The sequence below is a fragment of the Oncorhynchus mykiss genome, chromosome 9 (assembly GCF_013265735.2).
Source record: "Oncorhynchus mykiss isolate Arlee chromosome 9, USDA_OmykA_1.1, whole genome shotgun sequence".
Classification (NCBI taxonomy): domain Eukaryota; kingdom Metazoa; phylum Chordata; class Actinopteri; order Salmoniformes; family Salmonidae; genus Oncorhynchus; species Oncorhynchus mykiss.
In genome coordinates this window covers 59567724-59589115 of record NC_048573.1, presented here as the reverse complement: position 1 = coordinate 59589115, position 21392 = coordinate 59567724, and the positions used below count along the sequence as shown (strand labels likewise).

General features: G+C 41.9%; 1 protein-coding gene and 1 long non-coding RNA gene across 4 annotated transcripts in view; one reads left to right on the top strand and one right to left on the bottom strand.

The window, feature by feature from the left end:
• LOC110532540 overlaps nt 1-8052 on the bottom strand; it is a 14701-nt gene extending 6649 nt beyond the window's left edge. For 2 of the 3 annotated variants that reach the window (XR_002474851.2, XR_005053310.1), the window contains exon 1: nt 7855-7993. This is a non-coding gene — a long non-coding RNA (uncharacterized LOC110532540). Of the gene's footprint in view, nt 1-7854 lie in introns of all 3 variants that reach the window. The other variant, XR_002474853.2, reaches the window with a different exon arrangement.
• LOC110532539 (partner of Y14 and mago A) lies at nt 7727-21392 on the top strand. The gene is made up of 3 exons (XM_021616525.2): nt 7727-8177; nt 10134-10227; nt 19900-21392. Exons 1-3 carry the CDS (start codon nt 8147-8149, stop codon nt 20381-20383), a joined length of 609 nt encoding a protein of 202 aa, XP_021472200.1. The 5' UTR covers nt 7727-8146; the 3' UTR covers nt 20384-21392.

Here is a 21392-nt window from a genome sequence, read left to right as displayed (position 1 = left end):
TTATTGAACATGTTTCATTATTTACTTGAGGCTAAAGTGATTTTATTGATGTATTATATTAAGTAAAAATAAGTGTTCATTCAGTATTGTTAAATAAAATAAATAGGCCAATTAATCGGTATCACCTTTTTTTTGGTCCTCCAATAAATCGGTATCGGCGTTGAAAAATCATAATCGGTCGACCTCTAATCGAGAGCATCCTGACCAGTTGCATCACCACCTAGTATGGCAACTGCTTGGCATCCGACCGTAAGGCGCCACAGAGGGTAGTGCGCACGGCCCAGTACATCACGGAGGCAAAGCTTCCTATCATCCAGGACTTAAAGTTGAAGTCGCAAGGGGTCCGTGAAATAAAAAGTTATGAACGTATTCAGTACCACCAGTAACTTTACATATAATATAGAGGGGTTGGGGGTCCCAGAGGACCGCTCAAAACCTTGCCTGCCTTGCCTCAAAATATGCAAGGGTTCTAGTACCCAAAAAAGGTTGGGAACCACTGCTATACACACTACTGAACTAATGAACAAAAGAACCGAACATATGTTTGCGGGTTTCGATGGATCCAACAAATTGCTGGCAGATATTTTCCTTCTTGCGACTGTCCAGCCTGTCTTTATGTACATTACAGACAACTATAGCGTTCAGTCTCTCTTGGCCCATGCTAGCCCGTAACCAAGTCTTCAACCTGCGGAGTGCACTGAAACTCCTCTCAGCCTCACATGAAGACACTGGCACCACAAACAAAATTCTGATCAGCACCTCAACTTGGTCAAACAACCTCCGCACCTCCACTGGAAGCCTCCTGAGGACCTCTGCTGCCTCCCCACTGCTGCTACAGGGGTATTTGTTGCGAAAGAGATGCAACTGCAGCGAAAGAGATGCAACTGCACTGAAAGAGAATCTATGTTCAGCTCAGGATACTGATCTAGAGACTCATCCAACTCCCCTGTGAGAAGCGCTCTTTCCAAATTTTGCAGGGTGTTTAGACTGTCCTGGTCAAAACTGTCACCAAACTGAACCTCCACACGATCCAACACTTAAAAACAATTCTGCACTATAGTGATCCACTGCTTTGCCAGCAAATCGTATGTCTCAATGGAGTCAATCAATGTTGTTGCTTTCTCATACAGTGCAAGGTGGCTTTCATCATTTCTCTTGCCCCTAAGAGAAGACCGCACACAGTCGACTGCAGCCTGCATACCAGAGACAGTGAGTTTCTTTCTGCAGTGAAATGTTTATGCATTCAAGCTCTCCAAGAACCGCAGAGGCAAGTGTGAGGCCCAACACAGTCTTGCCTTGGCTGAAGTGCTCAAATAAGTCACTGGCATTTGAAGCTGTCTTGGATGCTGTTTTTGCCATCTCCTCTAGGCTGCTTTGTACCTGCTCATACTGCCCTAGCACAGCTCTAATAGCAGTATTCGGCACAGTCCACCTTGTTGGACATAGGGGTTTCAGGGTGGTCAGATGTGCATCTTAGAACGGGGCAATTGATTCAAACATGCTCTTAAACTTTCCTGACTGTGACATCAACTGATGTAAAAAGGGCTTTATAAATACATTTGATTGATAGAGGACACCTAACTGATGGACCCAAGAAAGGGAATCCCGGATCAGTGGGGAGGCTGAGCAGCCAGCCTGTGTAATCAGATTTACACAGTGTGCTCCACAATGCACATAGAGGGCTCATGGCTGCTGCCTCCTCACAATTGCCTGTGCACCAGGGTATTTTCCTGCAATGTTTTTTAAAATTTTATTTTACCTTTATTTAACTAGGCCAGTTAAGAACAAATTCTTATTTTCAATGACGGCCTAGGAACAGTGGGTTAACTGCCTGTTCAAGGGCAGAACGACAGATTTGTACCTTGTCAGCTCAGGGGTTTGAACTTGCAACCTTCCGGTTAGTCCAACGCTCTAACCACTAGGCTACCCTGCCGCACCATCATAACTCTGCCCACATATGCTAGACATGGGCAAATTGGGCCTCAACACCACATCAGTTGCCACTTTCGCAAATCCCTCGCCTGTTGTCTCTAACAGCCCAATAAACTCATGGTGAGGGACAAGATCATGGTACACATAACGCAGGCAGACACTCTCCTGCTCAGCACCAGAGACATCTTGAGTACCATCAACAATTACTGAAAATTGAACAATCGGCAGAGACCTAATCTCAGCTGTAATGCCTGTGTACAATGTGATACGCTCTGTTAACTACTTCTGTAAAATGGGATCATCCTCTTCTGCCCTAAGTTTCAAAAGCTGGTATAAATTCCAACTGTCATCCATGTGGCCTCTAAAGGCATGTCCTGATCTTGCTACATGCCGCACCAAACTAACAATTTTCATCAAGCAATGCCTTGCGTCCTCCTGCTGTTTACCCCACACACTGGATAACTGGGCACTGATTGGATTTAGCTGGTGTGCTGTTACAGTTACAAAGTGGCGGTGGGTTTGTCCGTTTTGATGTGCTGCAAATTTTACAATGGCTTTTCTCCAGTTCCGAAATCCTGCTCTAATGAAGGCAGCATCCGCTCTTTGGCCAAAAGATGGCTGGCTTGAAAACCCTTGGCTACAGTGAGCCATGTAGCCAGGGGAAATTGCAAAACCAGTTCTCTTGAAACATCGACACACTGTTGGCAAGAGTTTGCAGTACTATAAATTGTGGGTGTGGCTGATATGGTTTTGTGTCATCACTGAGGTAACTGGACAATGCTGTGCCACTTTCCAATATAGTGGTGCTGCTGGCAACAATGTTGATACCTGGTCCTGACGTGGCTGTGACACTGTCATCTGAAGTATCTCTCCCTGGCTCTTTCCCTTCCACCACCCTCACTTACAGTCTGTCTCCTGGAAAATAAGTAAGGTCTTTGCCATACTCCTAACTACCGGTACCCAAAACGACACAATTAATCACAACATTAATACCATTACCTTAAACAAATCTTGGTTCAGTCACCAGTTTAAGTTGAGTGGGGGTATTCATGGCATTGTCCAATTATGTCCCTATTTTACAAGTTTTACAAGATAGAACCTTTCATAATGTTGCCAAACAAAGACTCAACAAATTTACCTGAGACTCCCTGTCTCAGCCAGTCTGTCCCTCACTCTCTGTTCCCAGCTCTGCTGTCTGTATGCCATCCGTTGCCTGCTCTGCCTAATGACATCATTATGAAACATTACCATTAGGATTTCACTTTTTTCTTATGAACATTTTATCAACTAGTCTGAGATATTAGGCTACTAGGGTTCTTACTTTGCGTTTTGGTGTACTGAAAAATGCTCTGAGATCCATATTTTTCTACCTGGCTGGCCACACGCACACAGTGTGCAGGTTATTTACAGTAGGAGATGGGCTTCTATCATCTATTATCTTCAATAATGGGCTTTGATCTAGTAGCTAGCTAGCAAATGTGAAACTGATCGCAGTGACAAGGGTTGACAGATGTATGAGCTCACCACTTACACAATGTAAGCTGCAACCTTTTGGAATTGTATATAGTTTGTTTTACATTGGCTGGCTTCCCACAATAGCTGAATTTGCAGAGCTAGTGAGCACCAATCTGTGGTGTCCCCTAGCGACAATTTAGCTTTTGCAACGAGACCATTAAATATATTTAAGACAATGGTAGAAGAGAGTGCAACGTTAGTTCTGTTCAATTTGGAGTTCAGTTTATCGCTAACCTTATCACAGGGACTTAGAAGCACTACTACATGCTGATCTTGGAATAAGCTGACGATAGCAAAGATTCCATCTTTGACGACGCCACATAAATGGAATAGGTGCTAGCTAGCTTACTAGCTAATGTTTGCTTTAGTTTGCTGCATCGGTTTGCTCGTTAACTCCGCAAATCCAGCTATTGTGTGTATAAACCCTGCCAACATAAAACAAAATCGCTGTGGTGCGATTGACTGGATTAACCTCACGTGCATTAACTACGTGCATTAAGTGCCTTTCAGACGGTAGACACGAAAACTCTTATCACCTTGCCAGCTAAGGAACACGACATTGCATTGCTAGCTTCTCTCTGACTCGAATTCAAACAGCTGCAAACACTGGTTGATGTTACTGTAGCTAACTAGCAAAAGTCAGCTAATCGCTAGCTAACATAAAGAGTTACCTGTAATTCAATGCAAGACTGGTGACGGTTATACAGGTGTTTTATTGTATTGCGTGGTAGAAGTAAAGAAATGTCTAACATGTCCTTTGTTTGAACTACTCAATGAAGGTCAGCCACCAAAGACAGACTGTCAGATTCCCACACAAGATCTCAGCGATCACTGCCTGCATCCGTAATGGGTCAGCGGTCAAACGACCTCCACTCATCACTGTCAAACGCTCCCTGAAACACTTCAGCGAGCAGGCCTTTCTAATCGACCTGGCCGTGGTATCCTGGAAGGATATTGATCTCATCCCGTCAGTAGAGGATGCCTATTTTTTTTTTTTAAATGCCTTCCTAACCATCTTAAATAAGCATGCCCGCTTCAAGAAATTTAGAACCAGGAACAGATATAGCCCTTGGTTCTCCCCAGACCTGACTGCCCTTAACCAACACAAAAACATCCTATGGCGTTCTGCATTAGCATCGAACAGTCCCCGTGATATGCAGCTTTTCAGGGAAGCTAGAAACCAATATACACAGGCAGTTAGAAAAGAAAAGGCTAGCTTTTTCATGCAGAAATCTGCTTCCTGCAACACTAACTCAAAAAAGTTCTGGGACACTGTAAAGTCCATGGAGAATAAGAACACCTCCTCCCAGCTGCCCACTGCACTGAAGATAGGAAACACTGTCACCACTGATAAATCCACTATAATTGAGAATTTCAATAAGCATTTTTCTACGGCTGGCCATGCTTTCCACCTGGCTACCCCTACCCCGGTCAACAGCTCTGCACCCCCCCACAGCAACTCGCTCAAGCCTTCCCCATTTCTCCTTCTCCCAAATCCAGTCAGCTGATGTTCTGAAAGAGCTGCAAAATCTGGACCCCTACAAATCAGCCGGGCTAGACAATCTGGACCATATCTTTCTAAAATTATCTGCCAAAATTGTTGCCACCCCTATTACTTGCCTGTTCAACCTCTCTTTCGTGTCATCTGAGATTCCCAAAGATTGGAAAGCAGGTGCGGTCATCCCCCTCTTCAAAGGGGGGGACACTTATGACCCAAACTGCTACAAACCTACCCTGCCTTTCTAAGGTCTTTGAAAGCCAAGTCAACAAACAGATTACCGACCATTTCGAATCTCACCATACCCTCTCTGCTATGCAATCGGGTTTCAGAACTGGTCATGGGTGCACCTCAGCCACGCTCAAGGTCCTAAACGATATCTTAACCGCCATCGATAAGAAACATTACTGTGCAGCCGTATTCATTGATCTGGCCAAGGCTTTCGACTCTGTCAATCACCACATCCTCATCGGCAGACTCGACAGCCTTGGTTTCTCAAATGATTGCCTCGCCTGGTTCACCAACCACTTCTCTGATAGAGTTCAGTGTGTCAAATCAGAGAGTCTGTTGTCCGGACCTCTGGCAGTCTATAGGGGTGCCACAGGGTTCAATTATTGGACCGACTCTTCTCTGTATACATCAATGATGTCGCTCTTGCTGCTGGTGAGTCTCTGATCCACCTCTACGCAGACGACACCATTCTGTATACTTCTGGCCCTTCTTTGGACACTGTGTTAACAACCCTCCAGGCAAGTTTCAATGCCATACAACTCTCCTTCCGTGGCCTCCAATTGCTCTTAAATACAAGTAAAACTAAATGCATGCTCTTCAACCAATCGCTGCCTGCACCTGCCCGCCTGTCCAACATCACTACTCTGGACGGCTCTGACTTAGAATGGACAACTACAAATACCTAGGTGTCTGGTTAGACTATAAACTCTCCTTCCAGACCCACATCAAACATCTCCAATCCAAAGTTAAATCTAGAATTGGCTTCCTATTTCGCAACAAAGCATCCTTCACTCATGCTGCCAAACATACCCTTGTAAAACTGACCATCCTACCGATCCCCGACTTCGGCGATGTCATTTACAAAATAGCCCCCAATACCCTACTCAACAAATTGGATGCAGTCTATCACAGTGCCATCCGTTTAGTCACCAAAGCCCCATATACCACCCACCATTGCGACCTGTACACTCTCGTTGGCTGGCCCTCGCTTCATACTCATCGCCAAACCCACTGGCTCCATGCCATCTACAAGACCCTGCTAGGTAAAGTCCCCCCTTCTCTCAGCTCGCTGGTCACCATAGCATCACCCACCTGTAGCACGCGCTCCAGCAAGTATATATATATATATCTCTCTGGTCACCCCTAAAACCAATTCTTCCTTTGGCCGCCTCTCCTTCCAGTTCTCTGCTGCCAATGACTGGAACGAATTACAAAAATCTCAAACTGGAAACACTTCTCCCTCACTAGCTTTAAGCACCAGCTGTCAGAGCAGCTCACAGATTACTGCACCTGTACATAGCCCATCTATAATTTAGCCCAAACAACTACCTCTTTCCCTACTGTATTTATTTATTTTGCTCCTTTGCACCCCATTATTTGTATTTCTACTTTGCACATTCTTCCACTGCAAATCTACCATTCCAGTGTTTTACTTGCTATATTGTATTTACTTTGCCACCATGGCCTTTTTTTTGCCATATTTTTTTCTATATGGGGGGGGTCGTGTCCCCTCCGCCCCCCCTGGGATTTCCGCATATGCCCCTACCTACATGTACAAATTGTCTTGACTAACCTGTAACCTGCACATGACTCGGTACCGGTACCCCCGTATAGCCTCATTATTGTTATTTTATGGTGTTACTTTAGTTTATTTAGTAAATATTTTCTTAACTGCATTGTTGGTTAAGTGAACATTTCACGGTAAGGTCTATTCGGCGCATGTGACAAATACAATGTGATTTGATATCTGGCTCATTGTTCTATCTGTGCTTATGGTTATGGCTAGAAGGGATCCAGCATGTCAAATTAACGTCAACAGTACATTGTTTTGGCTAACCATAACCTAGTTATCCTAACACGATAATTATCCTAACGATGTCAATTTCTCCTAACGTGTTACGAAAAGTAAAATCTGACGTTAATTTGACAAAAGCTGGATCCCGTCTAGCCTTCACCAGTGCTTATGGTTAATGAGGCTGGCCGCGGGTTTCCACAGACCAGCCCAGCCCAGTCAACATTGGCAAGATAGTAAAAATTAATGAAAACCAATATTTTATTTTTGGTCTTCATTTAATGTTAGGCATAATGTTAGCAGTGTGGTTATATTATATATAAAGCATGTTTAACGGTAATGTTTAAGTAAAAATAGATATTTGATTGTGTATACTTAGCCTTATTAACCTTTATGGCAGCACGCTAAGCTTTTTTTAGTTATAATATTTACCTAACGTTACCTAGCTAGTTTTGCAAACGTTAACTTAGCTAGCGTCTAGTCAGTGTATGCGATAGAAACATGGCCATAACAACGAAAACTGACGATTACATTTTCTTTTACCGGATAATTACTTTTGATGCAACCGTAGCAAATGTGTTTTTCTAGCTAGCTCATTGTTCTATATTTGCCCATAATGTACAACAACTGCCATTACTGCGGCAAGCGAAAAACAGGAAACAGTCATTTTCAGAAGGTCCTGCTATTTGACCCCGCGCAAGAGAAGGAAAAGCCCATTGGACAAGTTCAGGTAGGTCCCTCCCCGTTTTGTTCAGTTTGCTACGGTTGTTCTTAAACAGTACGTGTGTTCCGTTGCGAGACTTGAATACGCCGATGGTTCAGCCACTTGGTAGTTAGTTATCGTTAATCAAATTGAGCAAAATTATGTAGTAAAGTATAAACTTACCATAGTCATGTCGGTGAAGAAGTTTGAATGAGGTCCCAGGCGGTGATTCTCGGATGAACGTGTACGCGTATCGGACAGTTCTTCCACTTTGACGTATAGCACGAAATGCAGTGGAAATTGTGGGTTGGATCATTTTGCGTGGCCTGGTGCCCTGGTTGAGCGGAGTCTGGTAATTTAGACCATTCCATTGGTCCTTAATCTCCTGGGGCACTGGGCCATGCAAAACGAACTATCAGTAAGGATGACGCCACTTCCTGTCATTCCTGCCAACGGAAGTAGTTAATTGAGCAAAATGGCAACCCCTTATGTTGAAGATCAATCTGGTAAGGCTGGCTCAAGTCAGACATCCAGTTAAATATTGGTGAAGTTTGAGAATGAACACACAGTTTAGCATGAATAACCCGTAGCTACCCCAGAAAAGTAACCCCACGAAGTTCGTTTTGTGGAGTAAACAAATTGAACCAGCGCGACGTATTCTGTGCTGGCTAACCAGTTACTAGCTAAAACACAACACACTACACTAGCGCTAGATAGCTAGCGTATTAGCTAATATTTCTAGTTAGCTAGTAGCTATCTCTGTGTTAACAAACTAGTTCGATATGATACCTGATTATGTTGGCTAGCCAAGATGGGGGCAAAATGTGTTTGTTAGATAACTAACTAGTAGTACTAGCAGCAGCAAGTGGCTAATTTGAAATACATTAACTAGCAAAGACGCTAGGTAGCTAGTTTACGCTTATAAATAATGGGTAATTCCATGGTAACAGAGTGATGCCGAAACTCATTTTTTTTACTTTAAAATGTATGTCAAACAAAAACAAATGGTTGCTAAGTTAATTAAATCACACAACTATGCACAAGGACTACTTTGAAAATGTTCCCCTTTTTATTTACAAGAACACCTTTTAACGTTACTTGAAGAACCGTGCAGATACTACATTTGTTAACAGTATGAAGGCACAAACAGTACAAACCGTTATTCTGTTATCAAACTTTTGATATGCACTGTTAAAGTAAATGTGTTTTGGTAAAATGTATGGTGGAAATGTTTAAAAGTAATCCTTGTTCATAGAGTTGTATGGTTTGTTTAACTTTGGTTTTTGATAGAAGTAGTCCTTGTGCATAGATCCTCTTAAGGATCGACCCCTTTTTTGTAAATTTTCTTCTAAAATTACATACCCAAATCAAACTGCCTGTAGCTCAGGCCCGGAAGAAAGGATATGCATATTCTTGGTATCATTTGAAAGGAAACACTTTGACGTTTGTGGAAATGTGAAATGAATGTAGGAGAATATAACACATTAGACCTGGTAAAAGATAATACAAAGAAAAAAACAGTGTTGTTTTGTTTTTGTTTTTTTGTACCATCTTTGAAATGCAAGAGAAAGGAAATAATGTATTATTCCAGCCCAGGTGCAATTTAGATTGTATGTGCAAAGTTTCAGACTGATTCAATGAACCATTGCATTTCTGTTTTGTATCAAGACTGCCCAAATGTGCCTAGTTTGTTTATTAATAGCTTTAAATGTTCAAAATTGTGTACTCTCCTCAAACAATGGCATGCTATTCTTTCACTGTAATAGCTACTGTAAATTGGACAGTGCAGTTAGATTAACAATAGTTTAAGCTTTCTGCCAATATCAGATATGTCTATGTCCTGGGAAATGTTCTTGTTACTTACAACCTCATGCTAATCGCATTAGCCTACTTGAGATGTCACTCTGTTACTGTGGAATTGCCCCCTATTAACATACAGTAGCTAGATGGCTTGACAAATGTACACGGGCTAGCTAGCTAACGTTACCTATTTAATAACGACTATAAAACATACATTTCTATTAAATTGTTCTCGGTACTGTTCATGCTACTGCTGATGCAAACGTGGCAAATCGAGAGCTTTGGACTATAAGGTTCTATCTGCAAAAAAAATTATTGATAATTGGCTTCAAAGTTCTGGACCCTCATTGATTTGATGGTGTCAGTTATCAGTGAACTTAACAATGTGAATCGGGGTATTTAGACTACTATATAGGTAGAGAACATTGAACAGAACAGGGCTATGTCATTAACTCAATTTTGACAAATGCAGATTGAACCTTATAGTTCCTAACTCTCAAAATGCACTGTAGTATAGTGAGTAGTGTATTGTTGTAACATACACACAGAGCAATGTTTTAGCAAGCAAGAGTCTACCAGCTGAACAAAACATTAGTTCAAAATAAATGCATTGTTTTCAGTGAATGTATAATATTTGCTCATGTTTGCTCCTCCTGTTATAGGGAAATACATTGCTGCTACACAGCGACCTGATGGAACCTGGAGGAAGCCTCGTAGAGTGAAGGATGGTTATACCCCTCAGGAAGAGGTCCCTGTGTAAGTAATGCTTCCTAACAAAGTTACAGTACCAGTCAAAAGTTTGGACACACCTACTCATTCAAGGTTTCTACTTTATTTTTACTATTTTCTACATTGTAGAATAATAGTGAAGAAAAAACTATGAAATAACACATGGAATCATGTAGTAACCAAAAAAGTGTTTTAACAAATACATATTTTAGATTTTTCAAAGTAGCCACCCTTTGCCTTGATGACAGCTGTTGCGAAGTGAATTTCAGTAATGTTATGACTGTTATTGATCGAATAAACTAACTACGTTTAATTGTCGCCCAATTTAAATTAATCATTTAACAATTAACTCATTAGGAATTTGGGGCACCCAGGACGAGTTGTTTAACGGGTTACCATCTCCTGAATTAAACTCTAAAGATATATACAGTTGAAGTCGGAAGTTTACATACACTTAGGTTGGAGTCATTAAAACTTGTTTTTAAACCACTCCACACATTTCTTGTTAGCAAACTATAGTTTTTGCAAGTCAGTTAAGGCGCCTACTTTGTGCATGACACAAGCAATTTTTCCAACAATTGTTTACAGACAGATTATTTCACTTATAATTCACTGTATCACAACTCCAGTGGGTCAGAAGTTTACATACACTAAGTGGATTGTGCCTTTAAACAGCTTGGAAAATTCCAGAAAATGATGTCATGGCTTTAGAAGCTTCTGATGCAGTGGGGCAATAAAGTATTTAGTAAGCCACCAATTGTGCAAGTTCTCCCACTTAAAAAGATGAGAGAGGCCTGTAATTTCCATCATAGGTACACTTCAACTATGACAGACAAAATGAGCAAAAAAATCCAGAAAATCACTTTGTAGGATTTTTTATGAATTTATTTGCAGATTATGGTGGAAAATAAGTATTTGATCAATAACAAAAGTTTATCTCAATACTTTGTTATATACCCTTTGTTGGCAATGACAAAGGTCAAACGTTTTCTGTAAGTCTTCACAAGGTTTTCACACACTGTTGCTGGTATTTTGGCCCATTCCTCCATGCAGATCTCCTCTAGAGCAGTGATGTTTTGGGGCTGTTGCTGGGCAACACGGACTTTCAACTCCCTCCAAAGGTTTTCTATGGGGTTGAGATCTGGAGACTGGCTAGGCCACTCCTGGACCTTGAAATGCTTCTTACAAAGCCACTCCTTCGTTGCCCGGGCGGTGTGTTTGGGATCATTGTCATGCTGAAAGACCCAGCCACGTTTCATCTTCAATGCCCTTGCTGATGGAAGGAGGTTTTCACTCAACATCTCACGATACATGGCCCCATTCATTCTTTCTTTTACACGGATCAGTCGTCCTGGTCCCTTTGCAGAAAAACAGCCCCAAAGCATGATGTTTCCACCCCCATGCTTCACAGTATGTATGGTGTTCTTTGGATGCAACTCAGCATTCTTTGTCCTCCAAACACGACGAGTTGAGTTTTTACCAAAAAGTTATATTTTGGTTTCATCTGATCATATGACATTCTCCCAATCTTCTTCTGGATCATCCAAATGCTCTCTAGCAAACTTCAGACGGGCCTGGACATGTACTGGCTTAAGCAGGGGGACACGTCTGGCACTGCAGGATTTGAGTCCCTGGCAGCATAGTGTGTTACTGATGGTAGGCTTTGTTACTTTGATCCCAGCTCTCTGCAGGTCATTCACTAGGTCCCCCCATGTGGTTCTGGGATTTTTGCTCACCGTTCTTGTGATCATTTTGACCCCACGGTGTGAGATCTTGCGTGGAGCCCCAGATCGAGGGAGATTATCAGTGGTCTTGTATGTCTTCCATTTCCTAATAATTGCTCCCACAGTTGATTTCTTCAAACCAAGCTGCTTACCTATTGCAGATTCAGTCTTCCCAGCCTGGTTCAGGTCTACAATTTTGTTTCTGGTGTCCTTTGACAGCTCTTTGGTCTTGGCCATAGTGGAGTTTGGAGTGTGACTGTTTGAGGTTGTGGACAGGTGTCTTTTATACTGATAACAAGTTCAAACAGGTGCCATTTATACAGGTAACGAGTGGAGGACAGAGACTCTTAACTTCTTGTGACTCTCAAACCCGGATCCGGGAGCGTAATCAACGCCTCAAACTAATTAGCATAACGCAGCGGATATAAATCTTCCTAGAAAATCATCCTATTCATGAAAATCACAAATGAAATATATTGAGACACAGCTTAGCCTTTTGTTAATCACACTGTCATCTCAGATTTTCAAAATATGCTTTACAGCCAACGCTAGACAAGCATTTGTGTAAGTTTATCATGGCATAATGCTATGCTAGGCTCTGCTGGCAGCAGGCAACATTTTCACGAAAATAAGAAAAGCAATCAAATTAAATTATTTACCTTTGAAGAACTTCGGATGTTTTCACTCAGGAGACTCCCAGTTAGATAGCAAATGTTCCTTTTTTCCAAAAATATTATTTTTGTAGCCGAAATAGCTCCCGTTTGTTTTTCACGTTTGGCTGAGAAGTCGACTGGAAAATGCGGTCACTACAACGGCAAACTTTTTTCCAAATTAGCTCCATAATATCGACAGAAACATGGCAAACGTTGTTTAGAATGAATCCTCAAGGTGTTTTTCACATATCTATTCGATAATATATCCATCGGGACAATTGGTTTCTCATAAGAAGCGATTGGAAAAATGGCTACCTCAGTACTTTACGCAAGATTTTCTGCGGGAGCCATCATGTGACCACTTGCTCAATGTGGTCCCTTACGAATATTCTTCAACATAAATGCGTATAAAGACGTCATAATGCTGTAGACACCTTGGGGAATACGTAGAAAGCGTAAGCTCATTCGTAGCCCATTCACAGCCATATAAGGAGTCATTGGCATGAAGCGGTTTCAAAAAATGCGGCACTTCCTGATTGGATTTTTATCTGTGTTTCGCCTGTAGCATCAGTTCTGTTGCACTCACAGACAATATCTTTGCAGTTTTGGAAACGTCAGTGTTTTCTATCCAAAGCTGTCAATTATATGCATAGTCGAGCATCTTGTCATGACAAAATATCCTGTTTAAAACGGAAACGTTTTTTATCCAAAAATGTAAATACTGCCCCCTAGTCGCAAAAGGTTAAATAAGAAGTTACAGGTCTGTGAGAGCCAGAAATCTTGCTTGTTTGTAGGTGACCAAATACTTATTTTCCACCATAATTTGCAAATAAATTCATTCAAAATCCTACAATGTGATTTTCTGGATTTTTTTTCTAATTTTGTCTGTCATAGTTAGTGTACCTATGATGAAAATTACAGGCCTCTCTCATCTTTTTAAGTGGGAGAACTTGCACAATTGGTGGCTGACTAACTACTTTTTTGCCCCACTGTAGGCTAATTGACATCATTTAAGTCAATTGGAGATGTAGATGTATTTCAAGGCCGACCTTCAAACTTAGTGCCTCTTTGCTTGACATCATGGGAAAATCAAAAGAAATCAGCCAAGACCTCAGAAAAAAATTGTAGACCTCTACAAGTCTAGTTCATCCTTGGGAGCAATTTCCAAATGCCTGAAGGTACCACATTCATCTGTACAAACAATAGAACACAAGTATAAACACCATGGGACCACACAGCCATCATACCGCTCAGGAAGGAGACGCATTCTGTATCCTAGAGATGAACGTACTTCAGTGCGAAAATTGCAAATCAATCCCAGAACAACAGCAAAGGACCTTGTGAAGATGCTGGAGGAAACGGGTACAAAAGTATCTATGTCCACAGTAAAACGAGTCCTATATCGACATAACCTGAAAGGCCTCTCAGCAAGGAAGATGCCAATGCTCCAACACCGCCATAAAAAAGCCAGACTACGGTTTGCAACTGCACATGGGGACAAAGATCGTACTTTTCTGGTCTGATGAAACAAAAATAGAACTGTTTGGCCTTAATGACCATTGTTATGTTTGGAGGAACATGGGTGAGGCTTGCAATCCGAAGGACACCATCCCAACCGTGAAGCACCGGGGTGGCAGTATCATGTTGTGGGGGTGCTTTGCTGAAGGAGGGACTGGTGCACTTCACAAAATAGATGGCATCATGAGGTAGGAAAATGATGTGGATATATTGAAGCAGCATCTCAAGACATCAGTCAGGAAGATAAAGCTTGGTCGCAAATGGGTCTTCCAAATGGACAGTGACCCCATGCATACTTCCAAAGTTGTGGAAAAATGGCTTAACTTCTTGATCCTACTTGAGACACAGACGTCTCAAGTAGGCACCTGGAAATGCAAATGCGCTACGCTAAATGCTAAATGTACTCGTTAAAACTCAAACGTTCATTAAAATACACATGCAGGGTATTGAATTAAAGCTACACTCGTTGTGAATCTAGCTTTCGGTGAAAGCATGAGAAGCTATTATCTGATAGCATGCAACACCCCAAAATGCCTGAAGGCGACGTAAACAAAATAATTAGCGTAGCCGGCGCTACACAAAAACGCAGAAATAAAATATAAAACATTCATTACCTTTGATGATATTCTTTGTTGGCACTCCTATATGTCCCATAAACATCACAAATTGGTCTTTTTCACGATTAAATCCGTCCATGAATGCCCAAAATATCCATTTGTATAGCCTGTCTGCTTCACGAAAAAAGCTCTCTTCCAACACGCAACGTCATTTTTAAAAATGATATAAGTTGCCTATATTCTTTGACAAAACACTTCAACCTACTTTTGTAACCCAACTTTAGGTATTTGTAAACGTTAATAAGCGATCAAATTGATCACTGGGCGATCTGTATTCAATAGCAGCTACTCAAGAAAACAATGTCCATTTTTCAATCTTCCAAAATCGATTGAGGTAGGCTGGATGGAATGACGGATCTATTGGTAATGTCTCAAAGGATTTTTGTCAATGAAGATGACGTTTTTGGCGACATCGTGTGGAAGCTGTAGGAATTGCATCCGTGTCCATATTAAATTTGGTTTCCTTTAAACATTCCATGAAAGGAGCGCATGGATACTTTTTTCAGCTTTCAGTGACAAGTTTTTCTTGCGCTTTTCGATGAAACACACGCTCTGTTATAGTCACAGCCGTGATTTAACCAGTTTTAGAAACTTCAGAGTGTTTTCTATCCACACATACTAATCATATGCATATACTATATTCCTGGCATGAGTAGCAGGACGCTGAAATGTTGCGCGATTTTTAACAGAATGTTCGAAAAAGGAGGGGGTAGGATGAAGAGGTTAGGACAACAAAGTCAAGGTATTGGAGTGGCCATCACAAAGACCTCAATCTTATAGAGAATTTGTGGGCAGAACTGAAAAATAGTGTCCGAGCAAGGAGGCCTTTACAAACTTGACTCAGTTACACTACCTCTGTCAGGAGGAATGGCCAAAATTCACCCAACTTATTGTGGGAAGATTGTAGAAGGCTACCTGAAACATTTGACCCAAGTTAAACAATTTAAAGGCAATGCTACAAAATACTGAGTTTAAATAGATTTGGCTAAGGTGTATGTAAACTTCCGACTTCAACTGTAGATAACTCTTACATCAATAACAGTCACTTATTAATCATTATCTCATATCAGTCTCATTCTGAACATCACAGACCTCTTGAATCCGCAAGAACCCCAGCCTTTTCTGGTTATTCAGTTCTACTCAAATGTATTTATTTATTTACTAACTAAATAATAACACCAAATACACATACAGACTTACATGAGACAAATGTCCGTAGTGGACTGACAAGATTTGACTGCTTGTTACACATATGGAGAGGGAGGGGTAGATGAAGAGAGGGAGAGTCAAACTTATCGTACATTTACGAACTACCCTCGAAGTAATAATAATGCTTTGCTCACGAACTGCCTCCCATTTGGGTAATAAATGCAATGTAATTAATTACGTGTCTTTGTTCGTCGTCTCTCTGTTGGAACCAACCAATCCTTCTATGAGGGAGGGGCTGCATGGGTGTAACGCTCTGGTTGTCCACCAGAGGTCACAATCTGCTTAGTAGTTCCGGCTTGTAGTGGTTGTTTCGGATGCACCAATGATTGTCTGAGATGGGGTGTAATCTTTCCTTTCTCAGGTAAATTGTCAAGTTCTAGATCCTTTACATGCACAGCTGCAGACTGTTAAATGTTCTGGTCAGACTGTCAAATGTTCTGGTCTAGTCATTATCTTCATTTGTTTCAGAGTTTCTAACCATTTCAACGTGTGGCCAACTCTCCACGCTTTTCTGGTCTGATAGGTGAGGTTATCTTCTCACCTCGTGTTGAGACTAAGAGTTTAAACCATTTGTATCGTTCAGCTCACGCTGTCCGTCTGCTGCTCTCATGTTAATTCTTAGCGAGTCCCTTTAAGCACTCTGGTCAGAAAGGTGCTTCCATCACACTGACACTCTCTACCTCATCAGGGGCTTGGCTTAGTTAATGTTCAACGGACATGAAAAACCATTATCTCATTAGAAAACCAAAATCACATTAGCATCTTAACGAACAGTTTCGTCATTCATCATATTCTATTATCATATTGGATGGCTAGAATGTCCTTCCTAAGTTATAGTATTTGGTTCATACCATTTTTAATAACATCACAAAATAATAAACAATGTGACAGGATTATTCTTTAGATCCCCATGGACCATTCTTAACATTACTATCTAATCTAATAAATGTTGTTCCAAAGTTCATTCTTTGGGTGTTATATTTTTGGGCGGCAAAATGTCTCTGTAACAAAGGAATTCCTTTCCCAATACTGAGGAGCGAAGGGAGAGATTCCCCTCCTGCCTAATTTATGACTGAGTGATAAGGTTTCAAACCCCCCCCCCCCCCCCCCTTCTGTGGGTAAGAGGGTCTGGTTGTGGTCAGCTATTTACCAAGCTGATCTGAGGCCTTTGATCCTCGACCAGGGGAGTCATGACACAGCTTTGCACACTCTTGGCATTCTCTCAACCAGCTTCACATGTAATGCATTTCCAACAGTCTTGAAGGAGTTCCCACATATGCTGAGCACTTGTTGGCTACTTTTCCTTTACTCTGCAGTCCAACTCATCCCAAACCATCTCAATTGTGTTGAGGTCAGGTGATTGTGGAGGCCAGGTCATCTGATGCAGCAAACCAGATGGGATGGCGTATTGCTGGAGAATGCTGTGGTAGCCATGCTGGTTAAGTGTGCCTTGAATTCTAAATAAATCACTGACAGTGTCACCAGCAAAGCATCATCACACCTCCTCCTCACTTCACGGATGGAAACACACTTGCTGAGATCATCCGTTAACCTGCTCTGCGTCTCACAAAGTCACAGCAGTTGGAACCAAAAATCTCAAATTAGGTCTCATCAGACTAAAGGACAGATTAACACCAGTCTAATGTCCATTGTTTGTGTTTTCTGGCCCAAGCAAGTCTCTTCTTATTATTGGTGTTCTTTAGTAGTGGTTTCTTTGCAGCAATTCAACCATGAAGGCCTGATTCACACAGTCTCTTCTGAACAGTTTATGTGGAGGTGTCTGTTACTTGAACTCTGTGAAGCATTTACTTGGGATGCAATTTCTGAGGCTGGTAACTGTAATGAATTTATCCTCTGCAGCAGCAAAGGGAAGCACAGCCGCGAGCTGCCCAGTGACACGAGCCTACCAAACGAGCTAAATCTCTTCTATGCTCGCTTTGAGGCAAGCAACACTGAGGCATGCATGAGAGCATCAGCTCTTCCGGACGACTGTGTGATCATGCTCTCTGTAGCCGACGTGAGTAAGACCTTTTAAACAGGTCAACATTCACAAGGCTGCAGGGCCAGACGGATTACCAGAACGTGTGCTCAGGGCATGTGCTGACCAACTGGCAGGTGTCTTCACAGACATTTTCAACATTTCCCTGAGCAGACCACCATAGTCCCTGTGCCCAAGAACACGAAGGCAACCTGCCTAAATGACTACAGACCCATAGCACTCACGTCCGTAGCCATTAAGTGCTTTGAAAGGCTGGTAATGGCTCACATCAACACCATTATCCCAGAAACCATATACCCACTCCAATTTGCATACCGCCCAAACAGATCCACAGATGATGCAATCTCTTGTACTCCACACTGCCCTTTCCCACCTGGACAAAAGGAACACCTACGTGAGAATGCTATTTATTGACTACAGCTCAGCGTTCAACACCATAGTATCCTCAAAGCTCATAACTAAGCTAAGGATCCTGGGACTAAACACCTCCCTCTGCAACTGGATCCTGGACTTCCTGACGGGCTGCCCCCAGGTGGTGAGGGTAGGTAGCAACACATCTGCCACGCTGATCCTCAACACTGGAGCTCCACAGGGGTGCGTGCTCAGTCCCCTCCTGTATTCCCTGTTCACCCACGACTGCATGGCCAGGCACGACTCCAACACCATTATTACGTTTTCAGACGACACAACAGCCTGATCACCGACAACGACGAGACAGCCTATAGGGAGGAGGTCAGAGACCTGGCCGGGTGGTCCCAGAATAACAACCTATCCTTCAACGTAACCAAGACTAAGGAGATGATTGTGGAGTACAGGGAAAGGAGGACCGAGCACTCCCCCCATTCTCATCGACGGGGCTGTAGTGGAGCAGGTTGAGAGCTTCAAGTTCCTTGGTGTCCACATAAACAACAAACTAGAATTGTCCAAACATACCAAGACAGTCGTGAAGAGGGCACGACAAAGCCTATTCCCCCTCAGGAAACTAAAAAGATTTGGCATGGGTCCTCAGATCCTTTAAAAGGTTCTACAGCTGCAACATCGAGAGCATCCTGACTGGTTGCGTCACTGCCTGGTACGGCAATTGCTTGCTCTCTGACCGCAAGGCACTACAGAGGGTAGTGCGTACGGCCCAGTACATCACTGGGGCTAAGCTGCCTGCCATCCAGGACCTCTACACCAGGCGGGGTCAGAAGAAGGCCCTAAAAATTGTCAAAGACCCCAGCCACCCCAGTCATAGACTGTTCTCTCTACTACCGCATGGCAACCGGTACCGGAGTGCCAAGTCTAGGACAAAAAACTTCTCAATAGTTTTTATCCCCAAGCCATAAGACTCCTGAATTGGTAATCAAATGGCTACATGGACTATTTGCATTGTGTGCCCACCCAACCCCTCTTTTACACTGCTGCTACTCTGTTTATAATATATGCATAGTCACTTTAACCATATGTAAATACTACCTCAATCAGCCCGACTAACCAGTGCCTGTACTGTACTTTTTTACTGTTGTTTTTATTTATTTAGTTACCTATTGTTCACCTAATACCTTTTTTGCACAGTTGGTTAGGTAAGTAAGCATTTCACTGTAAAGTCTACACCTGTTGTATTTTAAATGCCACAAATTAACTTTTAACAAGGCACACCTGTTAATTGCAATGCATTCCAGGTGACTACCTCATGAAGCTGGTTGAGAGAATGCCAAGAGTGTGCAAAGCTGTCATCAAGGCAAAGGGTGGCTACTTTGAAGAATCTCAAATGTAAAATTCTACATGATTCCATATGTGCTATTTCATAGCTTTGATGTCTTCAGTATTATTCTGCAATGTAGAAAATAGTACAAATAAAGAAAAACCCTTGAACGAGTAGGTGTGTCCAAACTTTTGACTGGTTCTGTACCTCTCTCAAGTCATCCTTTTATATGGATTTTGTTAGAAGCCTTTGATGTAGATTGGTTGTTTCCTCATTTCCTCTTTGCTTTCAGCTACGAGAATAAATTTGTTAAGTTCTTCAAGGGCAAGCCCGATCTGCCACCAGGTATGAGCCCCGACAATGCGGCCCAGGCAAGGCAGCAGCAGGGGATCCCCGGCATTGCAGAGAACGAGACAGCTGGGCTCTCCAAGACAGCCAAGCGAAACATGAAACGCAAGGAAAAGCGCAAGCAGCAAGGCCCGGATAGCAATGTGGAATCACTAACAAATGCTGTTGAGACTATAACGTTTGCCGAGGACGGTAACAGTGTGACGCCTGCATCTAACCCAGCTGGAGCTACTAATGACCCTTCATCTGCAACAGCAGAAAAGGCCAAGAAGATCAAGAACATAAAAAAGAAGCTGAGGCAGGTTGAGGAGCTGCAGCAGAAACTGGACTCTGGGGAAATCAATCAAGCTACAAAAGAGCAGCAGGAGAAGCTTGGAAGGGCCAAAGCCTTACAGGACGAGTTACTGCAGCTTGAGGAGGATTCATGAGATAGAAAATGTTGTAAAAATGGGCAGCAAACCAGTTGTGGAAGTTAGACTGTTCAAAAATACAAACACCCAGTTCTAAAAGAAATTGACATTTACAGCTGCGTTGATGAGCTTCCCTTGAACAGTTTCTGGATATTTGTTGATATCAGACAGCCAATGAACATGGCTTTTGGAATATCAAGTGTACATAAACCCAACACTTCACGTGTTATGTTGTTGACAATAAGTGATCATGCTTTTCCCACACTTTGTCCAAAACCAATTACCAAACAACAATGAGCCAGCCAGGTGTTTTCTCTTCATTTAAAATGTACTTTTAAAACAATTGAACTGATTCCTTATGCTTGGCTATGAACTTATTGGCCATTCAATTATAGTTGTAATAGCATTTATTTGTGTACTTAGTATGTTTGTGCATTTTGTATCTTTAAAAAAATAATCTTTATCTGTCAAGAATAGCATAAAATATTATATATTAGTTAGTTGCATTAAAGATACAAAACTCCCCTATTGAAAAGAATACCTGTTTGTTGACCCATCTCTGTACTGAAATTATACATATTTTCCCAATGATTGGATTACTTCAAATACAGTTTGAATTTGTGTACATAATGAAGAGGTTCATGGTTTACAACATTGTAAACAACTAATAATGTAAATCCCTGTGATTACAGGGGATAGAGAGGATTGTGCTGTTTTTTGATCTGATTTCGGCAATCAGATATGATTAAATGTTAGAATGTGATTCTGGTCCTCTTTGTAGGGATTCGGATTTGGTTATCCAATCTGACCTTTTAATCACGATTAAATGTCGTTTTTCAAAGGCGATTTGGATAGTTTTGATGCTGAAATTCTGGATTATCTTGATCTCACTGGAAGGGTGGTTCTAGAAAGGTGAATGGCACTACAACCAAGACATTTTAATGTAAACTGAACAAAAATATAAATGCAACATGTAAAGGGCCGGTCCCATGTTTCTTGAGCTGAAATAAAACATCTCAGAAATGTT

Coding starts and splice junctions, on each gene's coding strand:
- LOC110532539 (XM_021616525.2), top strand. CDS start 8,147: ATGGCAACCCCTTATGTTGAAGATCAATCTG. Junction 8,178..10,133: donor TTATGTTGAAGATCAATCTG/GTAAGGCTGGCT, acceptor CTCCTGTTATAG/GGAAATACATTGCTGCTACA. Junction 10,228..19,899: donor CCTCAGGAAGAGGTCCCTGT/GTAAGTAATGCT, acceptor CTTTGCTTTCAG/CTACGAGAATAAATTTGTTA.